The sequence below is a fragment of the Podarcis liolepis genome (assembly GCF_965112155.1).
Source record: "Podarcis liolepis genome assembly, chromosome: 5".
NCBI lineage: Eukaryota > Metazoa > Chordata > Lepidosauria > Squamata > Lacertidae > Podarcis > Podarcis liolepis.
In genome coordinates, this window is record NC_139556.1 from 29,753,045 (window position 1) to 29,778,354 (window position 25,310).

General features: G+C 42.8%; 1 protein-coding gene across 1 annotated transcript; it reads right to left on the reverse strand.

The window, feature by feature from the left end:
- Positions 1-1,464: 1,464 nt before the first annotated feature.
- On the reverse strand, positions 1,465-25,054 carry TMEM26 (transmembrane protein 26). The gene is made up of 6 exons (XM_083502799.1): positions 24,697-25,054; positions 19,131-19,209; positions 9,800-9,892; positions 6,525-6,745; positions 3,815-3,891; positions 1,465-2,991 (listed from the first exon to the last, which is right to left on the reverse strand). The coding sequence occupies exons 1-6, from the start codon at positions 24,885-24,887 to the stop codon at positions 2,573-2,575; spliced, it is 1,080 nt and encodes a 359-aa protein (XP_083358925.1). The 5' UTR covers positions 24,888-25,054; the 3' UTR covers positions 1,465-2,572.
- Positions 25,055-25,310: the final 256 nt, after the last annotated feature.

Genomic DNA, 25,310 nt, shown 5'->3' on the forward strand with positions numbered 1-25,310 from the left:
CTTAAAGGCAATTATTTTATATTTGCACTAGAATGCCCCAAGTCCAGTTCTGGCCATGTGCTACTTATTGTGTGGACCTGTCCATGAAATGGGCTAATAATGTGGTTTGTAGGGTAGTAAGCAGAAGTATCTGTGCTTTATTTGCAAAAGATCTGTGGGAAAGTGTTAAAAATAATTGCCAAATCTCTTCTGCATACTAGCTCTATGGAATTCTTAACAAACAAACAAAAAAGAGCTAAAAAGCAGACATTATACCATAGTGAAAAAAATTAAAGGCTTAAGAGCTCCGTCTTTTTTGAGTCAGAGGATAAAATATCAGAAGCAGCCAGTTCATTGTGTTCATTGCATGCTAGCCCTTTAAAGCCACCCAGGTTCCCCTTGACTCCAAAGTATATTGAAAACAAGAATGCCCAAGCATTAACCATCTCATGACCATTGCCTTCATGACTGGGAAGAAACAGCAACATTGTTTTTTTTCCTGTGCATGTAGGAATCTTAGCAGCATACCTGCATTCTATATACTTAGTCCCTACAGAGTTTCAAACGCCTGGTCAAAACGTATTTATTTCAGGAGGCCATTGCACGCCAAATGCTTCTCAGATGTTTCCCTTTTTTAAAATAAAAAGTTAAAAAGTCTTGAAGTTTTAAATTATGAGGGTTTAATTTATGTTTTAAATTTTGCATATTGTCTATTGTTGTAAGCCACTGATACCAACATGGTGAAAATCAGGATAAACGTATTTTAATACACCTTTTCTATTTGAATGTTCAAAACGTTTTAAACGATCATCTCAGCAAACCTTTGCAATAGTGTTGTTCTTTATTTTTCTAACTTAACATGGAAGCTGCTCTGCTCCTAAAGCCCATAGGATTTACTTTTAGGCTCCAAGAAGCACTCAGTGGCTGATCCCGCCCCCCCCGCCCCCCCCATTTTTGTAAATGTAAAAATCCAGCAGTTACTCTGCCTCCAGCCTTTCCTTAAGTAAAAAACACAGGTTCCTTGTTAGGTAAAGAGCAGAAGTAATGACAGACACTGCAGTTTTTATATGAGCAAAGCTGGAGATATAATTTTAGATTGTGTACTGGGTAAAGAAGTCAATTCAAGCCAAGTGGGATAGCATTATCCAGTGACTGGAGGAAATACAACCCTCAAAATTGCTGTTGTTAATAATTCCAGATACACCACAGAGCTACCTTCCCTCTGAGGCAGCTGACTGGAAGGAAGCAATTCCAGAATCTCACTCAAATAAGCCTAACATGACTCAGCACAAAATTTCATTTTTTTACAACCATCCTGTACAGCAGAGATGGGAAACCTGTGGCACCAAACCAGAAGCAAGCTCAGCTGTGGAAGGGGCTTTGCAAAAAACAATAGCCCAGCATGGCCCTTTGCAAGCCCCCCTCCCCCACTTCACAATATCTAGACAAATGTGGATTTGGGAGTACCTTGAGCAGGGGGAAATGTCTGTGTTATCTGGACATTTATTTATTTTTTTCTTTGCAAACATTTGGCAAAAAATAAAAATATGTAAGCATGCAACCTTTACAACAGTGATTACAGTACTGAATATTCCACCCCACTTCGTTCATATAATCCATTTGCTAATTCAACATTTCTTTTCAAAGTCTGAGGATATGTGAAAACAACTTTTCACAATTTCATTTGTTGACCAGATCCTGAGGGAAATTCACACAATGCTCACAGAGAACCAGATGTGCACTAGATAACTTCAACATCTGGTGTTTCTATCATCAGTTTTCATGCAGACTGTCCATAAAAAATAATTGACTCTTATTGATTCCCCAGCAGTCGGAACCACATTGAGAAGGTAAAAGCTATCACAGATTGGTGGTCTCCTAAAATGACCTGATATTGTGAAAAGGACAAGTACCTGTACCTTTGTATAAAACAACTGTTATAAAATTCTTCAAGAAAGTGAATTTGCTGTGGGGTTAAACCAGGCATGATGTTGATGAAATGCTGAGCAAGATTTTGGGGGAAATGTCTTGCTTGGCTGTATCTGAAAGAAAGAACTGCATGGTCTTTTCACATTCCTACATGGAATAAACACCACCATTATTATCGATCTAGTCAAGAGAGGCATAATACTAAAACAGTTCTTGCATTCATTGACTGTATAATGTTTCCACATCAGATGAGTGGAAGGGATGTGTTATTTCATTCATAAACACTTGCATGCCGTTGTCACAGTTGAAGTGATTCCCCAGAGAGGTAAATAGTTTCTCTACCATACTATAGGCAAATATTCTGATAGCTCAGTGTCTTTAAGAGTCAATAGCGAAGTACTCCAACGCATCTGAAAAACTACCTCTATTTAAATCCCATTAAATAAATATACTGTGGATTTAGTGCCTGCCTACTTAAATCAGTAGGATTGCAACATTTCCATTCAAGCAAGTTTGCTGCTCCAACACTTCCTCTTGCTTCCGAGAATCAAATATTCATCTTGAAGCGGACAGGAAATATATCAGACTGCCTCTGATATGCCAGTCCCCTTTCTATGTAGCCAAGGGAGGAAATGACTGAACATCATGAAAAGGAGATCTGAGCTCACAGGCCGTCAACGGTGACTGATGAAGAATCCTCCAGAGCAACTGAAGGACGCTCCCTTTCATCGGTATCACAGTTGCTGGGTGGAAGGCTGATAGTGTTGGGCTCACATGGGCAACAGCCAACTCCTCCTTTCCGGCTGTTTGGCCGATTCCGAAGGGAAGCGTGGAAGTCTAATGATAACACTACTAGACGGTATAGTTGTAGCATCACAATTAAGATATTCTTAGCTGTGAAAAACACCAGCATCTGGTTAATGACTTGGAAATAGCCCATCAGTATCAAGCGCACCACGAGGAAAGGGCCGTCTTGAATGAACAAGCTGATCCCAATGTTCCACAGGTCTGCACTGTATCTGCAAAGAAGCAAACTGAAGACCCTCTTTGAGGAGCCTGGGCGACCGCAGCCAACATGTTGCACTACAAACAAGGAAGACCATTGCTATTATTGCAGTAACATCAAGTGAAGCATCATATGAAGTCCTCATGAACATTCACCGGCATTTTCATGCAAATTTTCTGACTAAGCTTGCATGCAATTTTGCTTAATATACACATTTTTGCAAAGCTAGGTTACCTAATAAAATGATTTTTAGTATTTTGTTTTCACTAATATATTGTTATTATTTTTCAAAACTGGAGAACTGATTGGAAAATTCAGAGAAGTGTGAATTTTTAAGGGTGGCAGAGTTTCAACTAGTGTATTGTTTTGGAAGTGTGAATTAGGTTGGTTCACCTTTAAATGAGAACTGAACTGAATTTCTCCTGCATCCAAAGCTTTCATTCACAGAAGTGAGATTACATGAGCCAGCAGTTTATGATCTCAGGTGTGGCAACTTCTGTGATTTGCTATCTTCAGTGCAGAACTGCAGGTATGCTTTTACTCCCATATTACATTTCACATGTAAATGCCAGTGTAGAGACTACACTTCTGGGATCTGCAGAAATCCACTTTAGTGCCACATGTGAACTTTGCCATCTCAGCTAAGTGATAGCTTCTTGTAAAGGGCTTTAGACAGATGCCAGCAACCCAGAACTTTTCACGAGACAAGAAGGCAGTTGTTCCCATTGGCTTATGTTACTTTTCAGGAAGTCAGAGTGGCCTAAGCTTCTGGTGGGGGGAGTTAGTCCTTGCTAATCAAGGTTTCAATGGAGAGGGTTTTTTCTTTATTTAGTGGCATGTAGGATAACCCCCTCCTTAAACTCTGGAGTTAAATCCTTGGAATTTGTTACTGTCCCTCACCTGCAAGATCCAGGGGAAACTGCAGCATGCTCCAAGTCCATACGGCTAGGATTGCATACACGACAGCGCGGTTGGTCCTAAAATTAACAAAAATGATTGACATACATTTAAAAAGCAATCCATCCAAAGCATATGGAATGCCATCATATTAAAATGCAACCAAGTCCAGCTCATGGGGCTGGGAACTTCTTAGGACCCCTCAATACAGTGGTACCTCGGGTTAAGAACTTAATTCGTTCTGGAGCTCCATTCTTAACCTGAAACTGTTCTTAACCTGAAGCACCACTTTAGCTAATGGGGCCTTATGCTGCTGCCACGCCGCCGGAGCACGATTTCTGTTCTCATCCTGAAGCAAAGTTCTTAACCCGAGGTACTATTTCTGGGTTAGTGGAGTCTGTAACCTGAAGCGTCTGTAACCTGAAATGTCTGTAACCCGAGGTACCACTGTAGTGAGAAAATTAATGGAATCCAATCCAGGTATAGAAATAATGTTAAGGATATTTTACAAGACCCAGTTATTAACCAAAACATACTATAAAACAATCCAGCCTGAAAACAAGACATCCGATTAAGGGTTTGTTTTTTAAATAAATCCATGCTTCCGTGTGTGTTGGCAGGACCCATTAGCAAAACTGCAGCCCAAGAGTTTGATTGGCATTTGTGACTTTTATGGCATTCTAGCATGGTTACAGTAATGTCTCCCAGACCCTTGTGCTCAGAATCTCAGGATGAGGAATGACCAGATAATATCCTATGGGCAGCATTCAGCTTCTGGCCTGTATCCTCCTGCCTAGTGCAAAGTGAAAATATAGCTCAGAGACTAATTGGAGATGGGGAACTTGTGAGGTGGTGATAAGGCAGTCAGTGGTATATGCAGGGGACAAAGCATGTTCTATACAGGTCAGGGCCTGGGATTCCTGAACAAAGATATAATGCCCCTAATGGTCTCTTATAGCAGACTCCTATGCAGGTCTGCTCAGAAGTAAGTTTCGTTGAATTAAACGGGGCTTGCTTCTGAATAGACTTGCATAGGATTGAGCTATCAGCAAGTTCTTTGGAGCGGCTCTGTTTTGCATTTTCCCTTACACTGGGGCATCTCAGTCCTAGAGGCACATGTAGTGACTGTTGCAATTTATTAAAATATTTGCACCCTTCCCCTTTTATCAAGCAACAAAAATGCAATAAAGTGCAATACCAAATGGACAATAGAGACAACAATCAAATAACAAATGAAACAATGATATAACAGCAATTAAATTAGTTAGCTATCTTAGATAGATACTAGCAGCAGCTTCAAATAAAGATAAAGGTAAAGGGACCCCTGACCATTAGGTCCAGTCGTGACCGTCTCTGGGGTTGCGGCACTCATCTCGCTTTATTGGCTGAGGGAGCCGGTGTACAGCTTCCGGGTCATGTGGCCAGCATGACTAAGCTGCTTCTGGAGAACCATAGCAGCGCACGGAAACGCCGTTTACCTTCCCACCAGAGCGGTACCTATTTATCTACTTGCACTTCGTGCTTTTGAACTGCTAGGTTGGCAGGAGCTGGGAGCTCATCCCGTCGTGGGGATTCAAACCGCCAACCTTCCAATCAGCAAGTCCTAGGCTCTGTGGTTTAACCCACAGCGCCACCCGCCTCCCAGCAGTTTCAAATACGTAGTATCAAATACCCAACTGTGAAATAATGTTTTTGACTAGTGCCCCAAACTCTCCCTGTCTTGAATGTGTTCTTGAGCCAGCCTACGCATTAGACAATGATGTAGCAGCTGATTACTGCTTGGAAGTACTATTATGCATGTTACTGTGAATGTTCAAAATCAGGAGAATTACTGCATGCAAATATTGCCAAACCCAAATATGTTTTGTGTATGCCTAAAAATTGATTCCTGCTTTGGGAAATCCATGAGTGAGTGCTGACAATAGGTGGCTATCAACATTCCCTGTCTGTGACGGGTACACCCCTGAGATTCCTTATTTTTGTAACATTTCTCTGGGGTTGACAGCATTCACATGTGAACGTTTCCATTTGCATAATTTCAGATATTTGCTGAATCCGGAATGCTGTAAACCACTGTAATTCAGCAATTCTGGAATGAGACATTTTGCTTAGAAGCAGTACTGCTGAAAAAGGCAGAAGTCTAGGAGCCTCTCATATATAATCAACAGGAAACAAGTTTGTTCCATTACCCTTTGCAGATGTCATTGTTGTGTGCTACAATATTCCCCTGTTCCCACTTCTGCTGTCTGCAGGTGCTGATCAGAAGCTAATGACTAAATCTCTATGTAATGCAGATGTTGCATTAGTCTAACATAGGTAAGTGGGCAGAGAGATAGAGAAATACGCTATCTGTGTTATCACTCCATGCACCTAATAATGTAGGTATTGCCTCTGAAATCTCACACCGCAATAAATTAGCTACAGCTAAATCCCATTGAAAGCAAAGGAAGAAGTCAGTTGAGATTAGCTTTTGTAGCATTGCTGTTCGGTAAAACTCAGGAATGCCTAACTTTCTTTTATTGTTATTTAGCTGGATGCCTTTCATTTGCAAAGGGCTACAGAACACTGCAATTCTTAAATTCACAATCCTACTTAGACAAAAATTGCCTCTTCCTATTTATCTGAAGAACATCTTGAATTTTCAGGTGAAGTTCTTCAGGGACTGACATCACCAAGGCCTCCAAAATAATTGGTGTTCTACCAAATCACCTACCTTACGTTCTCAATTTCCATGGTCTCACTTGTGAATTCAAGTATGTCTGCTGCAGTCCCCACAAACATAAGAAGGAGCTGCGACAACTGGTCCCGGGTGATTTCACCCCCAATGGGAAGAAGCCATCTCCCAATGATAAGCAGCAGTAGGAAGGTCTGGTGGAGACCAAGCATCCAAACTGACTCACACACAGCGGAGATTGTGTTGACAAATTCTATGGCCTGTTGCAAAGAGCCATAAAAACAAGCATCAACATAGGAACTGTGGGAAATATGAACAGATACAGGAGTAGGGATGCGTGATTCGGTCAAGTCCTGTCTCTCATTAAAGGTAAAGGTAAAGGTACCCCTGCCCGTACGGGCCAGTCTTGACAGGCTCTAGGGTTGTGCGCTCATCTCACTCTATAGGCCGGGAGCCAGCGCTGTCCGCAGACACTTCCAGGTCACGTGGCCAGCGTGACAAGCTGCATCTGGCGAGCCAGCGCAGCACACGGAAACGCCGTTTACCTTCCCGCTGGTAAGCAGTCCCTATTTATCTACTTGCACCCGGAGGTGCTTTCGAACTGCTAGGTTGGCAGGTGCTGGGACCAAACGACGGGAGCGCACCCCGCCACGGGGATTTGAACCGCCGACCATGCGATCGGCAAGTCCTAGGCGCTGAGGTTTTACCCACAGCACCACCCGCGTCCCCTGTCTCTCATTAGTCCAATCTTAATTACAATTCTCCACACTTCCACATTTTAAATCCTCCTCAAAAATATCAGCATTTTAGTGTCAATACATATTTTTGTATGCAATTTTGCTTAAAATATACATTTTTGTGAAGAAATATCCGCGAATAATGATGCCTTTAATATGTTACTTTTATTAATAGATGCATTTAGATGCACAACTAACCCTGATATCGCTGGATGGAACAAGGTTTATAGTTGTAACTGCTTTAAGAATGTTTTCAACCGTAATTGCTTTTAGAAAGTTTTAACTCATTTAGAATATTTCTGTTTGTAAATTGTGGGTCTGTTTGCCACTCTGGGTTCCTTGGGGAGTATGTACAAATTACTTGGCTCAGGAACTACATTGCAAAATTCGATGAAGTGCAAATTTTGTGTTTCATTTCCAATATTGTGCTAATTAGGTAGGTTTGCCTTTAAATGTGAACTGGATCAGATTTCTTCCTCATCCCTATACCTGAACCAGGACAGATGGTTTTCAGCACTTCTAAAAAAACCCAATATGTTGGACTCAGCAAATGCTATCCAAAGGAAGCTTGGCGGTGTTCTGCCACTAGAGGCCAATTCACATGACTGTTCAGTGCATGGTAGGTGTGGAAGATGAGGTCTGTTCATGTTGTCCTGGCCTCATGACAATCTGAATGTAAGATGGGTTGGCTTTTGACAGTTGCATGAAGTCTGACAGTGCATGAAGGTGCCTTGTTCTGAGTCCATAGGCCCGGCTACCTCAGTATCATCTGCTCTGACCAAGAATGGCTGCTTAAGGTCTCAGGTTGGGGGTCTTTCTCAGTGATGCTGAAATCCCAGGAATACAACTTGACATTTGCTCCACCACTAAGAGTAGCCCTAGCCTTAGAAATTTTAGGACTACAGTTCCTATCTTCCCAAGGACCAGTGACCTGCCTTAGTACAAAGCAGATTCCTATATTCCTAATCCTGCTTTTTCAGGGTTCCTGATCGTGTGGAGCTCTGCCTAAATAATAAAAATAATTATAATTATAATTTAGACCCTGCCCATCTGGCTGGGTTTCCCCAGCCACTCTGGGCAGCTTCCAACAAAATATTAAAATACAATAATCTGTTAAACATTAAAAGCTTCCCTAAACAGGGTTGCCTTCAGATATCTTCTAAAAGTCTGGTAGTTGTTTTTCTCTTTGACATCTGGTGGGAGGGCGTTCCACAGGGCGGGTGACACTACTGAGAAGGCCCTCTGCCTGGTTCTCTGTAACTTGGCTTCTCACAGCGAGGGAACCGCCAGAAGGCCCTCGGCGCTGGATCTCAGTGTCCGGGCAGAAAGATGGAGGTATACTTCAGGTATCCTGGACCGGTATACTGGACCGAGGCCCTTTAAAGGTCAGCACCAACACTTTGAATTGTGCTCGGAAACGTACTGGGAGCCAATGTAGGTCTTTCAAGACCGGTGTTATGTGTTCTTGGCAGCCACTTCCAGTTCAGTGGCCGCTCCCAGATAGGAAGATACACAAAGGAAGATACGCAGAGGAAACATGCTTTTTAGTGTGCAGGGGCAGAATCTGCTCCTAGCCGCTTTTGGCTCATTCACTGCATTTGTGGACATTTGAGGGCTATAAAGGGGTATGCATCCTGGCAGCACTTCTTGACTTGGTGCCAGAGGTTTGTGGTTCACAGATCCTTGAAATGACCCAGTTTTCCAGACCAAATGCTTTCGGCGTAATATGGCTTGAATGGAAAGAGATATTTGATTGCTTTCACCTCGCCACAAAGTAAAGAATTTACTTCTTCATGCTGGGGGAAGGGGGGGGCAAAGAAGCCAACAGCATTTCTAATTACAATCATCTTGGCTAAAGAGGGATATAAGGACAGATATAAGACCCAGCCTAACCAACTTTGATACACACTTTATTCCATTTTATAATACATATTATAGATAGTGCCTTGATAATGCCAAGGAAGTAATTTGCTAAACATAGAAATGGATTAATAATGAGAGGAAGCTGTATTGTTATTGCCACAAATGTTGAAGGGGGAAAACCCTAGACCAGGCATGGCCAAACTTAGCCCTCCAAATGTTTTGGGACTACAACTCCCATCATCCCTAGCTAACAGGACCAGTGGTCAGGGATGATGGGAATTGTAGTCCCAAAACATCTGGACAATAATTAGTGGAAACAAGCATACAGTACTTCAAACCATTGTTTATGAAGCTGTCTTGTTTTCACTAACCGGAGTTAAGATTAATCACAGTTGAATCACTATAAACTGTGATTAATCTAAAAAGAAGTGGAAGTGTGGTCTCTTTAGGGCCGTACCAGAGGATGAGCATGTGACTTCAAGGGGAGGTTTGGCTCATTCTTGTAATGCTAAACCCTTGAGATATTGCATTTGTGTGACATTATCTGCCACAGCGTCATTGCACAACTTAAGGACACTCTTTTAAAAGTAGGTGTCTTAGAAGACCTCACAACTGATAATACAACACAGTTCGCAGTAGTAGAATTCAAGATAGTTCAGACACCAACATTTCAAGAATTAAGTAGATGCTGTCATTTCATGAGACCCTGCTTACCGTTCCTATTATGGGACCATCTATGGCCTTGCTTTGATAAGCGGGTTCATATTTTGGAGTGAATGGCCGCATATCCGATTCATTATGGCAAGCCTGCAATAAAAATTCAATTCAGGGGATAAATCAGTCTCTAATTCTGTATAGACATTAATTAAAATAACCCATATTGCTTAACACTGCTGTAATGTGTGGACCCTCCTACACTGTTCAGGTAACATGAGAAACCCCAGAACATGTGGAAAGAGTCCAAATGGCAGCATTGTCCCCGTTTCGAAATGATCCACACTGGGGTGGGAGGAGCAACAGCATAGGCTCCTCCTCCCTCCAGGCTTCTCAGATTACAGGCAGGAAGGAACTCATTTGGCACACACATGATGTAAGAAGGGCCCCTGTGAATATCTTCAGAACAGCAACTGACAAACAATATTTTTTATTGCATAAAGATTGTGAGGAAAGGCAAGGGAGGTAAACCTTAAAAGTCATTTGAATGCAGGGCAGCAATCCTTCTGCACCAAAAAAAAGGATGTGTGGTTGAAAACTGAATTTGACTCTCATTGACTTGTTCATTATTTAACTGGAGGAGACCATTAAAAACATCTAAAGTGGAAAACTGGATGAGGTTTTTTAAAGATTGGCTGGAGAAACCAAGCCAGTTGGGCGGGGTAGAAATAATAAATTATTATTATTATTATAACCTATCTTCCTAACAATCTCTCATTTCAGGCCAATAAGAAGTTCATTCTGGAATTTTTGACTGAGTTGCAAGCAACAGAATAGTTTGCTCCTCTCACATTTCTTCCAAGGAAGAGCAGATGTATGTCTCTTATCTCTCTCACCCTTTCACATTTGCATGCAGTATGCTTCGGAAGTAAGGCAGATGTCAAAAACTGAGAGACCTAGGCTGCAATCCTATGCACACTTTTCTAGAAGTAAGGCCCATTGAGTATTGGAGGCCTTTGCTTCTGATTAAACGTGCAGAACTTGGGGCTGTTAAGTTGTGACCAAGAAGTTTCGGTTCAGCTCTCCCTTCTGCCATAGATTCATTAGAATAACCTTAAGCAAGCCTCAGTCTCTACTCCTCATTTGCAATAACGGGATAATAAATACTGATCAAATTTACAAGTTGGTTGTAAAGATTAATGATGTAATATATGCACAGCATTATGAACTCTCTGAATGCTGCATACTGAGTTGTTTTATTTTACCAAAGTATCCATTGGTTTCCAGCTGGAAACCTGAAATTTCATTCAGCTACTCACAGGCGTACCTCACACCACTTTACTAAACACAGATTATATTGTAAACTGAACAGAACGGATGAGTGAAGTTAGGGCACTGGGGGCCCCATATTTTGTATATTAAAAGACTGTGAATCCTCTCAGAAATAGGAGCCAACTCCTAGGGGCTGAGGTCCCTTCAGCCCCACCCCCATAAAATATTTGAGGGGTCCCTCCCCCAAAGTTGATGGACATTGCCATTCAAATGGTGTGCATGTGCCATGTCTTGTGATTGATTATGCGGGGCAGGGCTTACCTCCCCCCCCCCCAATATTTTATTCAAGTTGGCACCCATGATAACAGCCAAGGCTTTAAGGGGAGCCAGGGACTAGGATTGGGCAGGCATGACACCCGCTATACCACCTTGGGTTGAGCAAATGTACTCTCCCATCTGCCTGTCTGTCTCTCTGTCTCTCTGCCTGCCTGCCTGCCTCTCTCTCTGTCTGTCTATCTATCTATCTATCTCTGAATGAATGTAATTCTGTGATTCTCAAATACTTTGAGACCTGCATCTGCTGATCAACTTCAAACAGGTTTGTGAAAGTACACCTGACCATGTAGACATTTTGATCTTGTTTCAGGAAGAAGATTATTTGATTTCTCTCTCTCTCTCTCTCTCTCTCTCTCTCTCTCTCTCTCTCTCCACTCAGACTTCGTTTTCAAGTCAAAACAGGCATTTTGAGGCATGAAGGTCTGTCTCTCCTTGTATCCTCAAAAATGTGCCATGGTTAGGTTTTTAACAAAGCAACATTTAATTTAATCTCCCCTTTATCTCCTTATATATTTAGAACTGCTGCCAGCAGACTGAGATTTTCTGCTACGACAGGGTCAAAGGTAAGCTGCAATTTCAGTGCACATTCTCTTGTCAAGAGGGAATTACAATACATGTTTTATATTTGCTTTGCTTGTAAACTCTAGAGACGAGTGTCAATTGTGTTGCTGGAAGGAGTCCCCGGTTCTCTAGAACTGCCTTTTGTTTAGCCACATATAAGTTGTAGTCATTGTGAACCTCAAACTAGTTATGACATTAAATGTGTCTTTGCATTTAAAGTAAATTTTAAAAAGGAAAAAAACTGACAAGTAACAGTATCAGAACAGACAAGAAGAAAGAAATTAACCAATTCATCTCCTGTTACAGTTGTGAGGAAAATTCCTCCTCTAAAGCTAGTGTTCGCCTTGGAAGAAAATTCCCCATTGGTGCGGATTTGCATTCTTAAAAACCTATTGATGCAATCTGACTGTTTAAAAAACCTTCATCCTACTTGCACACATACACACACATTTAATGCCATGCAGTTCTCCCATAGCTATGCAACGAAACACTTGGAATGAAGTCAAGACTGCAATTGCTTTACCAGAAACAAAGCAGTCCTATAATTGCTAGTTACCTCTTGGAACATGTTTTACAATGTGAGAATATATATATATATATATATATGCAGGTTTTGGTGTCTTCGGGTGTCTTCCCGTGTAAGAGTTGGGGTGTCTAGGCGACGTTTCGACGAGGTCTCACTCGTCATCTTCAGGCTGGTGCTTTCGGCTTCTTGTTACTGGAACAGAGCTCTGTTCCAGTAACAAGAAGCCGAAAGCACCAGCCTGAAGATGACGAGTGAGACCTCGTCGAAACGTCGCCTAGACACCCCAACTCTTACACGGGAAGACACCCGAAGACACCAAAACCTGCATTCCTGTACCCGTGAAAATCTACGAAAGCATATATATATATATATATATATATATATATATATATATATATATATATATATATATCTCGCAGCTGTGTACATAATGGCCTGGTTTGCACATCACCCTAAGTGAATCTCAGCTTATAGAGAATGTGTAAGCATGTGGGCTCTGGGAAACGTTTGCAATCACTTTGCTCCTCTCTGGCCTTTCAACTGCTGTGCCGCACTGAGCTAAGCCAATGTTTGCCTCACTGTGTCATCTGAAGTTATGGTTAAGCTCTTGCCTTACTAACCATCCTGCTCAGCCCTGCCAACTGCTGCTGAGGAGAGATCTTAACCACAAGTCCCATTTGGATAGCCAGCAAAACCGTGGCTTTGCTCAGTGCAGCATGGCAGCAAAAAAAGGACCAAAGAGGTTGCAGATTCATCTCTGGGAGTCCGCACACTCGCATGTTGATGTTAAACCATGGTTTGGGTTAGTGTGGTGTGCAAACCTGGTTACCATTAACAAAGAGAAAACTGAACTGTTTGGCCCTCTTCAGATGTTACTCAGGGGGGAGAATTCTCGTAGATAGAAGGAGTGAGGTTGTGCTGCTGAGTTAGCCTGCCCCAGGAAGTTCCTGTGCTGAGTGGGAACATCTGAAGAGAAACCTCTATGTACAAGAATAGTTGTGTGTGGCATGGGGCTAGCTCAAGCCTGCAGCTTCGCCAGCAGAGACCCACTCCAACTTCAACATGGGAGAGCCTTCCATACTTGAAGAGAGCTTAAAGTAGCTGCTTTATTTTATTGAAATGAGATGCTTATTATTCATCTCTCTTGCTCTCTCTCAGTTATGCAGTCGACTTGATTCATTCATGAGGTTATAAAAACGTGGCCTTTTCTTTTTTATTATTAATAATATGACAGATGAATTTTTAAACGTACAATAAATGGACTTTGCATGCGCAATGGAAATATCCCATACCACAATTTTTAGAATAAACCAAACTCCCCCCTCATCTGCACTAATGCATGAAAAACCAAGCGCTTATCTAAAACAAATGAAGACCATTTTACTTGGGAAAGATTCAGCAATTCTTCCAGCTTTTCTGAATTCAATAAGCTGTAATTTTTTCTATAACTGCCATACCCAACACTCTGTTTAGCCTATTTCTAACATCTGGCATCACTGGAGACTCTCAGAATCTGGATATATATATATATATATATATGCTTTCGTAGATTTTCACGGGTACAGGAATGCAGGTTTTGGTGTCTTCGGGTGTCTTCCCGTGTAAGAGTTGGGGTGTCTAGGCGACGTTTCGACGAGGTCTCACTCGTCATCTTCAGGCTGGTGCTTTCGGCTTCTTGTTACTGGAACAGAGCAGGATCTCAGTGTTTGAGTTCCTATAAATACTGTTGAGGGGGTGTGGTGTATAGCCTCTAACGTTCTGGGCAGAGAGGAAGTTCCCAGGTTAGTGTGCCTTTTCTTCTTTTGTTCCTTAATTACTTGAGGGATATCTTGAGTGATTTCTTGAGTGATATTCTGAGTACCACTTAGGTGGGTCATTAAGTGTGGATTAGTTGCTAAAGCTTTCGTGTCTTGACCTCTTGAGCTTGTGAAGAGTTTTTCTGAGAACAAGCAAAACTAAGTGCAGTACAGCCATCTTCTCAGAAAAACTCTTCACAAGCTCAAGAGGTCAAGACACGAAAGCTTTAGCAACTAATCCACACTTAATGACCCACCTAAGTGGTACTCAGAATATCACTCAAGAAATCACTCAAGATATCCCTCAAGTAATTAAGGAACAAAAGAAGAAAAGGCACACTAACCTGGGAACTTCCTCTCTGCCCAGAACGTTAGAGGCTATACACCACACCCCCTCAACAGTATTTATAGGAACTCAAACACTGAGATCCTGCTCTGTTCCAGTAACAAGAAGCCGAAAGCACCAGCCTGAAGATGACGAGTGAGACCTCGTCGAAACGTCGCCTAGACACCCCAACTCTTACACGGGAAGACACCCGAAGACACCAAAACCTGCATATATATATATATATATATATATATATATATATATATATATGCTTCCACTAATATGTTTTACTGCATACATTTCCAGAAGGCTTTGTAGGGGAAAGTAGCATGAAAAGTGTCCAAGAATAACAACCATTCAATATTGTGTGCTCTTACAATACTGTATTTTTCCTTGATTTCAAAAGATGTTACTCAATAGATGCTGATGTCTTAGAAAATGCTCTATTGATGTTGATGACTGGTGACCCACATGTACTAAAAACAGGCCAATTGCATACCCCTCAACTGTCCTAAATTGAGCAGCAGATCCTGGAATTAAAGAAGCCATCTCAGCTTCTGATTGGGTCCTGGCATGTCCCATTTTGTAGTCCAGTGCTCTGGCATGAGACAGCTGGCTCGTGACAACTGACCAAAGTTGCTCATCTTTTGGGCTCATGCTCTCGCACAAGTCAGTTAGCTCCCGTGAGACCTCAGGATCAAAAAACAAGCATCCTGATTTTGATCAGTGGGATCTTGGAGGTTGCACATTCGTGAAGGCTGGGCACTAATGTCTAGAACAGTGGTGGGTAACTCTTTTCAGGTCAACAACTGCATTGTCATGGTGGGGCAACTTTCAGGGGTCAGTAGACCCATACACAATCATACATCCTTAAGATGCACACAGGCTCATACACAATCACATACCCATACAAAACCACAAAAACAAAGCTATTTCCCATGGAAATAGAGGCATAAGTTTAATTCTTAGTACCTCCACTCAAGTTTCACCTTCCATTTTCTCCAGAAAAAACAAGTTTGTAAAAAGCTTTTTAAAAAATCTGCAGCATCCTATGTCTTTATAACATTGTAACATATTGGTGGGGTGTACAGGAAATTAAAATTCAGAATAAGAGACACTGGACAATAATTCAAAATTTCATTCAGAACAGGCTTGAGTAATTTAACCATGCATCTAAAGAGTAGATCACTGGACCTTGGCGCTCCCCACTGAGCAGCTGATCAATGGAGGTCACCCAAAGGGCTGGATGAAATCTAGCTGCAGGCACATCTGGCCTGTCCCCACCCTTGGACCACAAGATGCTTGCTCAGATGCCTTCGGTCGCTGGCTGTTTTCTTCTGTTCAACCTATAGGCAGCTATTCATTACATCACATATTCATAGAAGTCAGTTGATGCATGCACTTCAGGTTTGCTAAATCAACATATTTCTTAATTCCTCAAGTTTCTTAATAATGTTAGGTTTACAAAAGAGAAGACCAGCTGAACTTGAAAACATTCCATAAAGAAATTTATATAGCTAGGTCTGCGATTCTAAGCACACCTATTTGGAACTAAATGCCGTTGAATGCATCGGGACAGGTTTCAAAGGAACCATGCCTGTGATGTGACTGTAGACAGGGGCGGACTTTGGTACTTCAAATTTCAGCAGCTCCCTCCCCCACCTCTTGCCTTCCTTTCTGCTCAATTTATTACGTCATAGTTGCAACGCCCTGCAACACCCCCTAGGCCGCACTTCCCTAAATCTGCCTCTGCTGTAGATCTCCTGTGGACAGAGTTGAACAACTCTCTACATGTGTTCTTCGGGTCTCTGGACAAACTGCAATATATAATACAGTGGTACCTCGGGTTAAGTACTTAATTCATTCTGGAGGTCCGTACTTAACCTGAAACTGTTCTTAACCTGAAGCACCACTTTAGCTAATGGGGCCTCCTGCTGCTGCCGTGCCGCCGGAGCACGATTTCTGTTCTCATCCTGAAGCAAAGTTCTTAACCTGAAGCACTTTTTCTGGGTTAGCAGAGTCTGTAACCTGAAGCGTATGTAACCTGAAGCGTATGTAACCCGAGGTACCACTGTATATGCTTAAATAGTTCTTTATAAAATATCATTCAGTCATTCATGACTTACAGCATAACCCAATGGATATTTATACAGAAGTATGGCTGTGTACACAGCATACATTTAAACATGTGACTTTCTCCAAAGAATCCTGGGATCTGTAGTTTGTTTAGACTGCTGGGAATTGTAGCTTTGCAAAGAGTAAACTACTGTTGTAAGGATTCTTTGGAAGAAGCCATGGGCTTGAAATGTGTTTTAAAGGCATTGTGTGTACACAACCTGGACATAAGTCCCACTGAGTTCTGTAGAGCTTGCTCCCCAATAAGTGTACATAGGTTTGTTCTGTTAGACTGCAATTCTGTGCACACTTGTCTAGGAATAAGCCTCATTCCACACTGTGGAGCTTATTTCTGAATCCACAGTTGTTGGGTTGTGCTTGAATTTTCCTGTTTATGTGACCTTGATGTACTGGTCCGAACATTGATATAATGCCACGCAACTGTGTATACTGCGATTTACTGAAGTACTGAATGTCAAGTGTAAATGAGCCGTGGCAATGAGCAAGGAAAATGACATTAATATAATCGTAGTCGGTCATGTGTAATAAAGCAAGAAAAGGAGAAATGTAAATGGAGCACAAATTGCAATGTTTAATGGGATTCTAAGTAGTGATAGTGCATGAAAATCTCTCAGCGATGTCTAACATACTACCAAGAGACGGACTGTGATTTCAGTGACATCATAACACTTATGCCCAGATGTCTTTCTGGGTTGGTAACCCTCTTAATTAATTCCACATGCAGCAGGAGGTTAACTCCTGCAACCAGGGACTGAAGTTGTTTCTTCTCATGCACTGCCTATAACACCAGCAAGCTATTAGAAATATGTAAATTTTCCCCTTTACTAAACGTAGAGCTCCATCTTATAACTATGATTGCGTATAATAGGTGGAAAATGAAAAATTCTGTAATCCAGATTCTGTAATAAAACTAATAAAAGCTGGCTTTTGTTGCCTGTGTAAGAAATGCAACACAAGCCAGTTTGTACAATCTCTCTTAATTTGCATCACTTACAGTGCAATCCTGTGGATGTCTGCTCAGTCAAAGTAATCCCTATGCAGATCAATGGGACTTACGTCCAGGTAAGTGGGGAACCTGTTGCCTTGCAGATGCAGACTCTGACTTCTGGATTATGGGATCCCCATCACTGGCATATAGGATTGTTGAGTCTTATTTGGCTGTATTACTGAATCCAAGCTTAATTATTTGCATGATTTATTATGGGGTTTCTTAACGGTGTATCAATAAATTATTCGCTTCACTTATTAATTGCTTCCTACAAGGCTTGTTGAATGAGGAAAGTCTTCAAGAGATGCCAGAAAGGACAACAGAGATGGCCTGAGTCTGATATGTGATGGGAGGCAATTCGAAACAACAGGGGCCACCACAGTAAAGGCCTGATCCCAAAATCATACAGAATGGACTTCCTGGTAAGATGGTATCTGCATGACGCCCTCTCTTGCCGAGCACAGCTATTTGTTGGTATCAGGGCTGCCTCAGGTCTCAGCTCACAAAAGACCAACGCCAAGTTCTTCTTATATACAAGGATGTTTATTGCAGTTCATTATTGGTTCCACAACCGAGGTGCGCAGCCCCGTGTCTCTTAGCCTTAGACGTTAGAAGTCCCCTCTGAATCGGTCCCTCCCCTACACCAGTTTAATAAGCTAACGCTGCTCCACCTTTTTCTCTCTTTCCTTTTCCGCAGGGTCTTTCTGCCCGCCGGGGTTCCTCCCCTCCTGCTTTCTCCTGAAGCGGAGTCTCCAGACTGCTCCTGCCCCCTCCTGCGGGCTTTGGGTCCTGGCCCCTCCTCCTCCGGGCTCCCTGTTCTCCCGCGCGCCTCCTCATTTGAACTTGGCGCGCGCGCCCAACTTCTGACCTTCCTTTTGACAGTTATGCTACTCCCCTCACTGCTTTCCTCCCCTTCCGGGAGAACGGCTTGCTCTGATCCCTCCCCTTTCTCTGTCGCCGGAGCTGCTCCCTCTGACACACTGGAACCTCCCCCTCCTTCGCTGCGCTCTGGTGGGGAGGCTGGCCCTGATTCCCAGCTGCCGCTTTGGGGTCCCCTGCTGGCCCCCCGCTCCTGACACTTTCCCCCTGGGGCTCCCCTTGCCCTTACCACAGGCGCCCCCTTCTGGGAATCCTCTGATTCGCTGGAGAGACTCATGGAATCCCCTGCGTCATTGCTATCCTCTTCCTCGCTATCCTGGGATTCCTCTCCATCGCTCTCCATTTCCTGCCTTCCCTGTGCCTCTGTCCCTGTACCCCTGACAGTTGGGTATATAAATATATAAATACAAGTGTTCTGTGTTGGGGGCTGACGTTTCAATACCTCAGGTAGAAAATTCAAATCACACCCTTTAATGGTGCCCAAATTTAGCTGCCTGGAGCAGCTTGGCTCACCACCCCAGCCTGTACACCCACCCATCGCCATCATATGCTGTAGGAAAGAACAATACCTGACTCCCAAAATGAAGCTCCAGAAGCCACAGTGAAGGCACTATGCTAATCAGGTAGATGAATATTGCTGGGGAAAACCTGGGAAGGAATAAAAAGAAACTGGATTTACCAAGCTTAGCCAGAATTGCACAATCTATCATTTTCTTCTGTCAAAACAATGAAGTGATGGGTTGGATAAATATCATGTGACGCCATGTGGAAGAAAAAGAAACGGGGATTCCGTTCTGTTTTGAACGATACTCTATGGTATTATTCCCCCCCCCAAAAAAAAATATTTGTTGAAACTCTGATTTTCAGGGGAGTTTGTATGCCGAATGCTCCCCTACTTTTTGAAGTGGTGGCTGCGGCTGCATCTTCAGACAACAACAACAGCAACAATTCTGAGGCTCATAAAACAACAACAACAACACATTATTGTTCTGCTTACCCCCACTTTTCTGAGCAGTGAGGAGTTCCAGGAATACAGAACCTACTTGAGTTTCTTTTTCATTGGAAAGAGATCACTGGTATTGCCACAGAGCAACCCACACTGATCATCTGACACACAGAAATACGACAGGAAACCTGTGACAATAATTCTGGTATGCACTTCTGGTTCAATCTTTTCTTGGGATGTGGTTTTATTTTGGGTTTAACTGCTCTGATGTAATCTTTAGCACTGATAGTTTACCCAATGCTTTTCCAAGTTCGATTTACATTTACTATATGAGCTGCCCTGGCCTTAGGCTATGTACTGACTGTACATTTAAAGCACTCTCCCCCCCCCCGCCCCGGACACATGGGAACTATAGTTTGTTAAGGGTGCTGGAAATTGTGATGGGTAAACTACGGTTCCCAAGATTCTCTGGGGAAGCCATGCAATTTGAATGTTTGGATGTACGCAGTCTTTTAGAAAACAGTTTATGAATGAATGAACTAGCCCTTGCTCCCACAAGTCAGCCTGACCCACCCTCTGTGGTATACTACCTCCATTGTCCATTGTCAATGCCCTCTGTCACCACCCCAGCCCTTGCTAAACCTTTTCAGCCAAATTTTGGAAGCATAATAAATAGTCTTGAATCAGCATGTGCAAAATATCTTCAAGTTAGCATACACAAAGGAAAAGTCCCAGTCAAACGGAACTGCCAACACTGTAAGTTCTTTATGCTACTTCTCTACCGCTGCTTAGAAACTACAGTAATTCAGCACTATATGGGTAGCTTAAATAATAAAATACAGTGGTACCTTGGTTTGCATACATCTTGGTTTGCATACGTTTTGGATTACAAACACTTCAAACCCGGAAGTGTGTGTCCCGGTTTGCAACCTTTTTTTGGATTACAACCCTTTTTTTTATTATTACGAACACATTTTTTTTCGGAGGCCCCATTGGCGAAAGCGCACCTTGGGTTACAACCTGTTTCGGTTTACAAACAGACCACCGGAATGGATTATGGTTGTAAATCTAGGTACCACTGTACTGTGTTTGCTATCATGATCAAGGCTGCTGCTCTTTTTTTAAACTTCCAAATTGCTGTAACATCCCTGTTCTTTCTTTCTTTTTGATCACTTACTATATCATTGTTCCTAGGAATGGATTTTCTCTCCAGCCTTTCAATAAGGAAGCCATGCAACTTGTTTCCCTCTGATTGCCGCAATATAAAGCAGGTGTCCAAGCTGAGAAGCAATTGTGGCGGGGAACTCACTCTGCACTGGATGACGGCTTCCCCACTAGGATTTCAGTGTATGAAAAATTCTTCCAGCTGGCCAGGGACCGATGCTGATCTAATGAAGTTGTCTTCAGCCAACTGACTTTGGCTCAAGCTATCTCTTCAAAAGAAGACATCTTGAGAAAACATTCTTGGCCAGCCGCACTATATTCTTTCCTCCCAGTGTCTGTCATTAAGAACTAATTCATCACCATCTCTCCAGCCTTTTCGTTAAGCAATAAGAAAGGCATATATCTTTATTTGCAATTAGCGAAAGGTCAGTCGTGATGCTGCATGCGGAGGTGAAGAGGGGGCCCATATCTCAGAGGGAAGACCCAGAGTAAAGAGGGATACTGTGTCCTTTTCGGTTGTAACAGGCTGGTTTTGTTGCTAGCAAAATAGTACCTGAAGTGCAGCATGTTATTTTTTCCCCATATGAGTGAATGGTACCCATTCATTTATATGGCAGATTCTTTAAAAGGCATTCTCAGAAAGACTGTTGGATTGGGGGTTACACCCATCTGTTGTCTCTTGTTCTCCAGTTTCTTAGAAACAGCAGGGTCTTCCTCAAATCTTTCTCTTTCAGGACGTTGTAGCTGTGGTCTGCCAGGACTGACAGCAACTGGTTTCAGGCCAGAACAAGTTGGGCTCTGAGGGAGAGGGAGTAGTGGGAGGTATGCTCTAGGAAGCTAAGGCAGGCAAAAACCAACATCCCAGGTGGGGCTCACAAGGGAAGAGGTGAGGGTCGCAAGCCTCTGGTTTACCTTTACCTTTACCTTTACCTTTACCTTTTTACCTTTACCTTTACCTTTACCATAGACATGCAGGCCAACTGGCTTGAAGAAGGACAGTTTCATGGGCTCCAGTTGGCCTGCATGTCTATGGTAAAGGTAAAGGTAAAACGCATGTGGGGTGCTACAAATAGCAGGGGTTTTGCTACAAAACAATTACAAAACTTTGGCACCAGTTTCAAGGGGATCCCAGATTTTGGGGTTTGTAGGTAATGAAGCTCACATACCCTTATCCCCAAGATTGACTCTGCTCTCTTTCTCTGTTTGGGAGTCATGTTCTCTTGCCAAATCCTGCCTACCTTTGCCAGGAGCTCAGGCAGCTCCTTGATATCATCCTGCAGTGCCATTCCAGATTTTTCTGAGTTGGGTGGTAGGCCAAGATTCTCAAGGCCACCCTTGAATATTTTCAAGATTAAACTGTAGAAAATCTGTACACTAATGTGCATAAATTATAGCACTGGAAAGTCTCCCTTTTTCTTTTGTGAGCAAAGAGATTTGTGCCTTCGATATGCATACCCAACTCATAGGAATGGTAACTTGGCATAATAAAAACCCTGCAGAAACTTCCCCTTCCCCATAGGAGTTTCCTCCTTGGATCCTGCAAAGGGTCTGCAGAAGACCCATGAAGTTCCCAGGTGAAGCCTTCACAGCTGGCACTGCCTCATCACAAGTAGCAGTCCAGCTCCTCACCTCTGCTTAAATTCATCACAGGACCATATCGTGGGTGCACAGAAGTGGACAGAGAGATCTGCATGTTCTATCAGACAAACAATTGTATGTCATGCGGATTTGATAAACCAAAACAGGGCTAGTTTCCAAAGATACACCCAAGTAATAGGAAACTCTTTTCATTTTTGGGGAATGAAGTCAGAGAGCCAAAGCATCAGCTGATGACATGACATATGCATCACTGGCGAGTACTTCTGTACACATTTCACTGTGGCTTGAAAAAGGACCGTTTAATGGGCTCACAAGCCCTAGGTTTTCCCCTTTGGCGTGAATGAGAAAACAAAAAACTTTGCTTAGGAAAAAAGCAAACTGGACTAGGAATCACATAGTCAAAAAAGAAAACCTCCAAGTAGGGATGGAAGAATAATAATAATAATAATAATAATTTTTATTTATATCCCGCCCTCCCCAGCCAAAGCCGGGCTCAGGGCGGCTAACAACAATCAATCTGTCCATTGTAGTTCTATCCATTTCTCATTTTTTTCCAATCTGAAATTCAGTTCTCCATAATTCTGCATGAAATCCTTACGAAAGTTCTTCAGTACTATATTGCGAATTTCTACTAATAAAAACATTTTGTGGGCTGTTTTAACTAACATGAACATTTTTACAAGCGAATTCCAATAATAACAATGCAAGTTTGTATATTGTGTTCATTTCCCACAAATAGGCACATTTTGTGAAACATTGTAGAGCTGCATCACAAAATACAGATGATTGTAAATTTTTAAGGATGGCTATGTTTCAGTTCTCATCTTCTTTCAGAAAGTAGAAATTCGATAGATTTGGTTGTAAATGTGAACCAGATTTCTCTTGCAACCCTACCCAAAGGTAGTATTCTCATATTGGCTTGCCTCAAGAAATCAGGGAGATGTTTAAATGAGCCAGTTCACATAGTTAGTTGTTGAGAAATCAAGAGATGGGGAAGCTTGTGTGAAATGGGCCCCTCTCCGTCTTTTGCTTATTTCCTTAAACAAAGCAACTGGTGGTTGTGTGATTCCCCCTTAGGTCAGATTGGAGCTTGTTGTGGCTTATGACCTGCTAGATGAAATCTAGTGAAGTCAGAGGAGAGCAAAGATGCCATACTTTTCACCATGGTAAGAAAGAAGAACCAGCCTTCACAAAGGTAGGCTGCTACACTGTTAGCAGTTTGGCACAAGCTAGCTTTAGGTGTGTGGTTTGGCTGAGCCAAGATTTGTTAACAAATCTTACTGCCTTTTTCTCTTTTAACCATGCCATCGTTCATTAAACTGCCTGAAAGCATCTGCTGCTGGAAGTTGCATTCCATACATGTCGTAATGCACGTAACCGTTTCTCTAGACTACGCGGCATTGCCAAATAATTGCTTCTCTGGAAAGACCGCCTTCCTTGCAATTTCTGAGTTGTGAAATGAACAGAGGATGCTCGGTGCAATTGCACTGGATCCTCCACAGTGCTCCAAGCAAAATTGTACACTAAGGCGACTCTTCAGTTTAATCACTTCACGATTTCCAAAGCAAGGGAAGTGTCTTGGTTGAAAAAGTCTGGAGTTGCACAGAACGCTGGGGAGGCAATCCGTACATTTCTTGATTTTGCTGACTCTACATTTCCCCGTTGGCTCTCACTTGCCTTTGTTGCAACGGGGCACAGTGTCTTATAATACATAAAGAAATCAACTCCTATGGGAACTGGATCAATACCAGTCATATGTCATAGCAGGAGGAGGGGATCATTTTAGCCACAGTCTGAATTATACTGAATTCTACAAATCCACTGTGTTGCTAAAATTTTGACCCCCCCATATAAACTTGCCACCTGATAAGCTATTGCTCAAATGAACTCAAGCCTTCTGTCTGCACACACTTTTTTTTCTGGACTTGTTGCTTCTTCTGCAAGCCCCCCCCCCCCGTCCCCCTTCAGCACAGGCATTGGTGCTTCTCCTCTGCCTCACGCTTTGTGTCATCCTGATCTGCCACCCTTCTTGCTCTCTGTGGCGAAATGCAAATAGCTGCGGTGTCCCCTTAGTTGCTTAGCCTTCCCAACCAGCAATAAAGACAAGCAAGTGCTTCTGAACCTGAGTCGGAAAGTGCTGCAGCATTTCCATTGTATTTCCAGGAGAAAGTTTGATTCAGAAAAACCTTATTCCAAAGAAGAGAAAGAGAGAAAGAGAACGGAAGGAAAGAAGGAAGGAAACTCTACTGAACTAGAATGGGACAAGCTGGAGGGCTGGGGATGGAGTTTGGGGGAGGGGACGATAAACCATTGCAAAAGACAAAGGCTGTAAGCTCTAATAAGAGCCCGGTTCATAGATGCTGATAGGAAGCAGATGTAAAGAAACAGGCAGGCAGGCAGAGAGAGACCAGGAGAGAATTGCTTACCATTTGTAGCCTCTGCCTTGCTTAAACTTGAGTGTGAGCACTGTTTCTATGCAGAGCGGGAGATTGAGCAATGCCAGCAGCCAGTATTTGGGCTCCTCCATAACTTTGGTCACTCTCCAGACTCCAAGCAGGGAGTGCAAGGCAAAAAGCAGCCGAGTCGCCAGGGCATTGAGCAGCACCAGCAGTTCCATCCTGAGTTGAGCTTCCCTCTCTTTCCCCGCCTCCTCCTCCTCTCCTCCAGCACCAAAAGGGACCTTGGTGCCTGGGAGTAGCAAAAGGGGGAGAGTCACACTGGATGCTCTATGTGACGGGCAGAACTTTCCTCTTGTTCCATCTCCACAAAGGGGCCCATTATAACAAAAAGAAACAGCCTTGTCCCTCCCCCAGACTTCCTGAAAACTCTCTGAGAGAAGGGGGGGGAGGGAATCAAAACCAGACGGCAAGATTTGCAGTGTTAATGCAGGACCCGGAGAGACGGACCTCTCAGGAACTGTGGCTGGCTAACTTCACCAGGAACCTGGCCACAAATGTGCATTTTTTTATTTATAAATGGGCTAACTTTTCTGCTGCCTTTATATCAGCACCACATTTTACCAATTGCTCTTGAGTTCAAC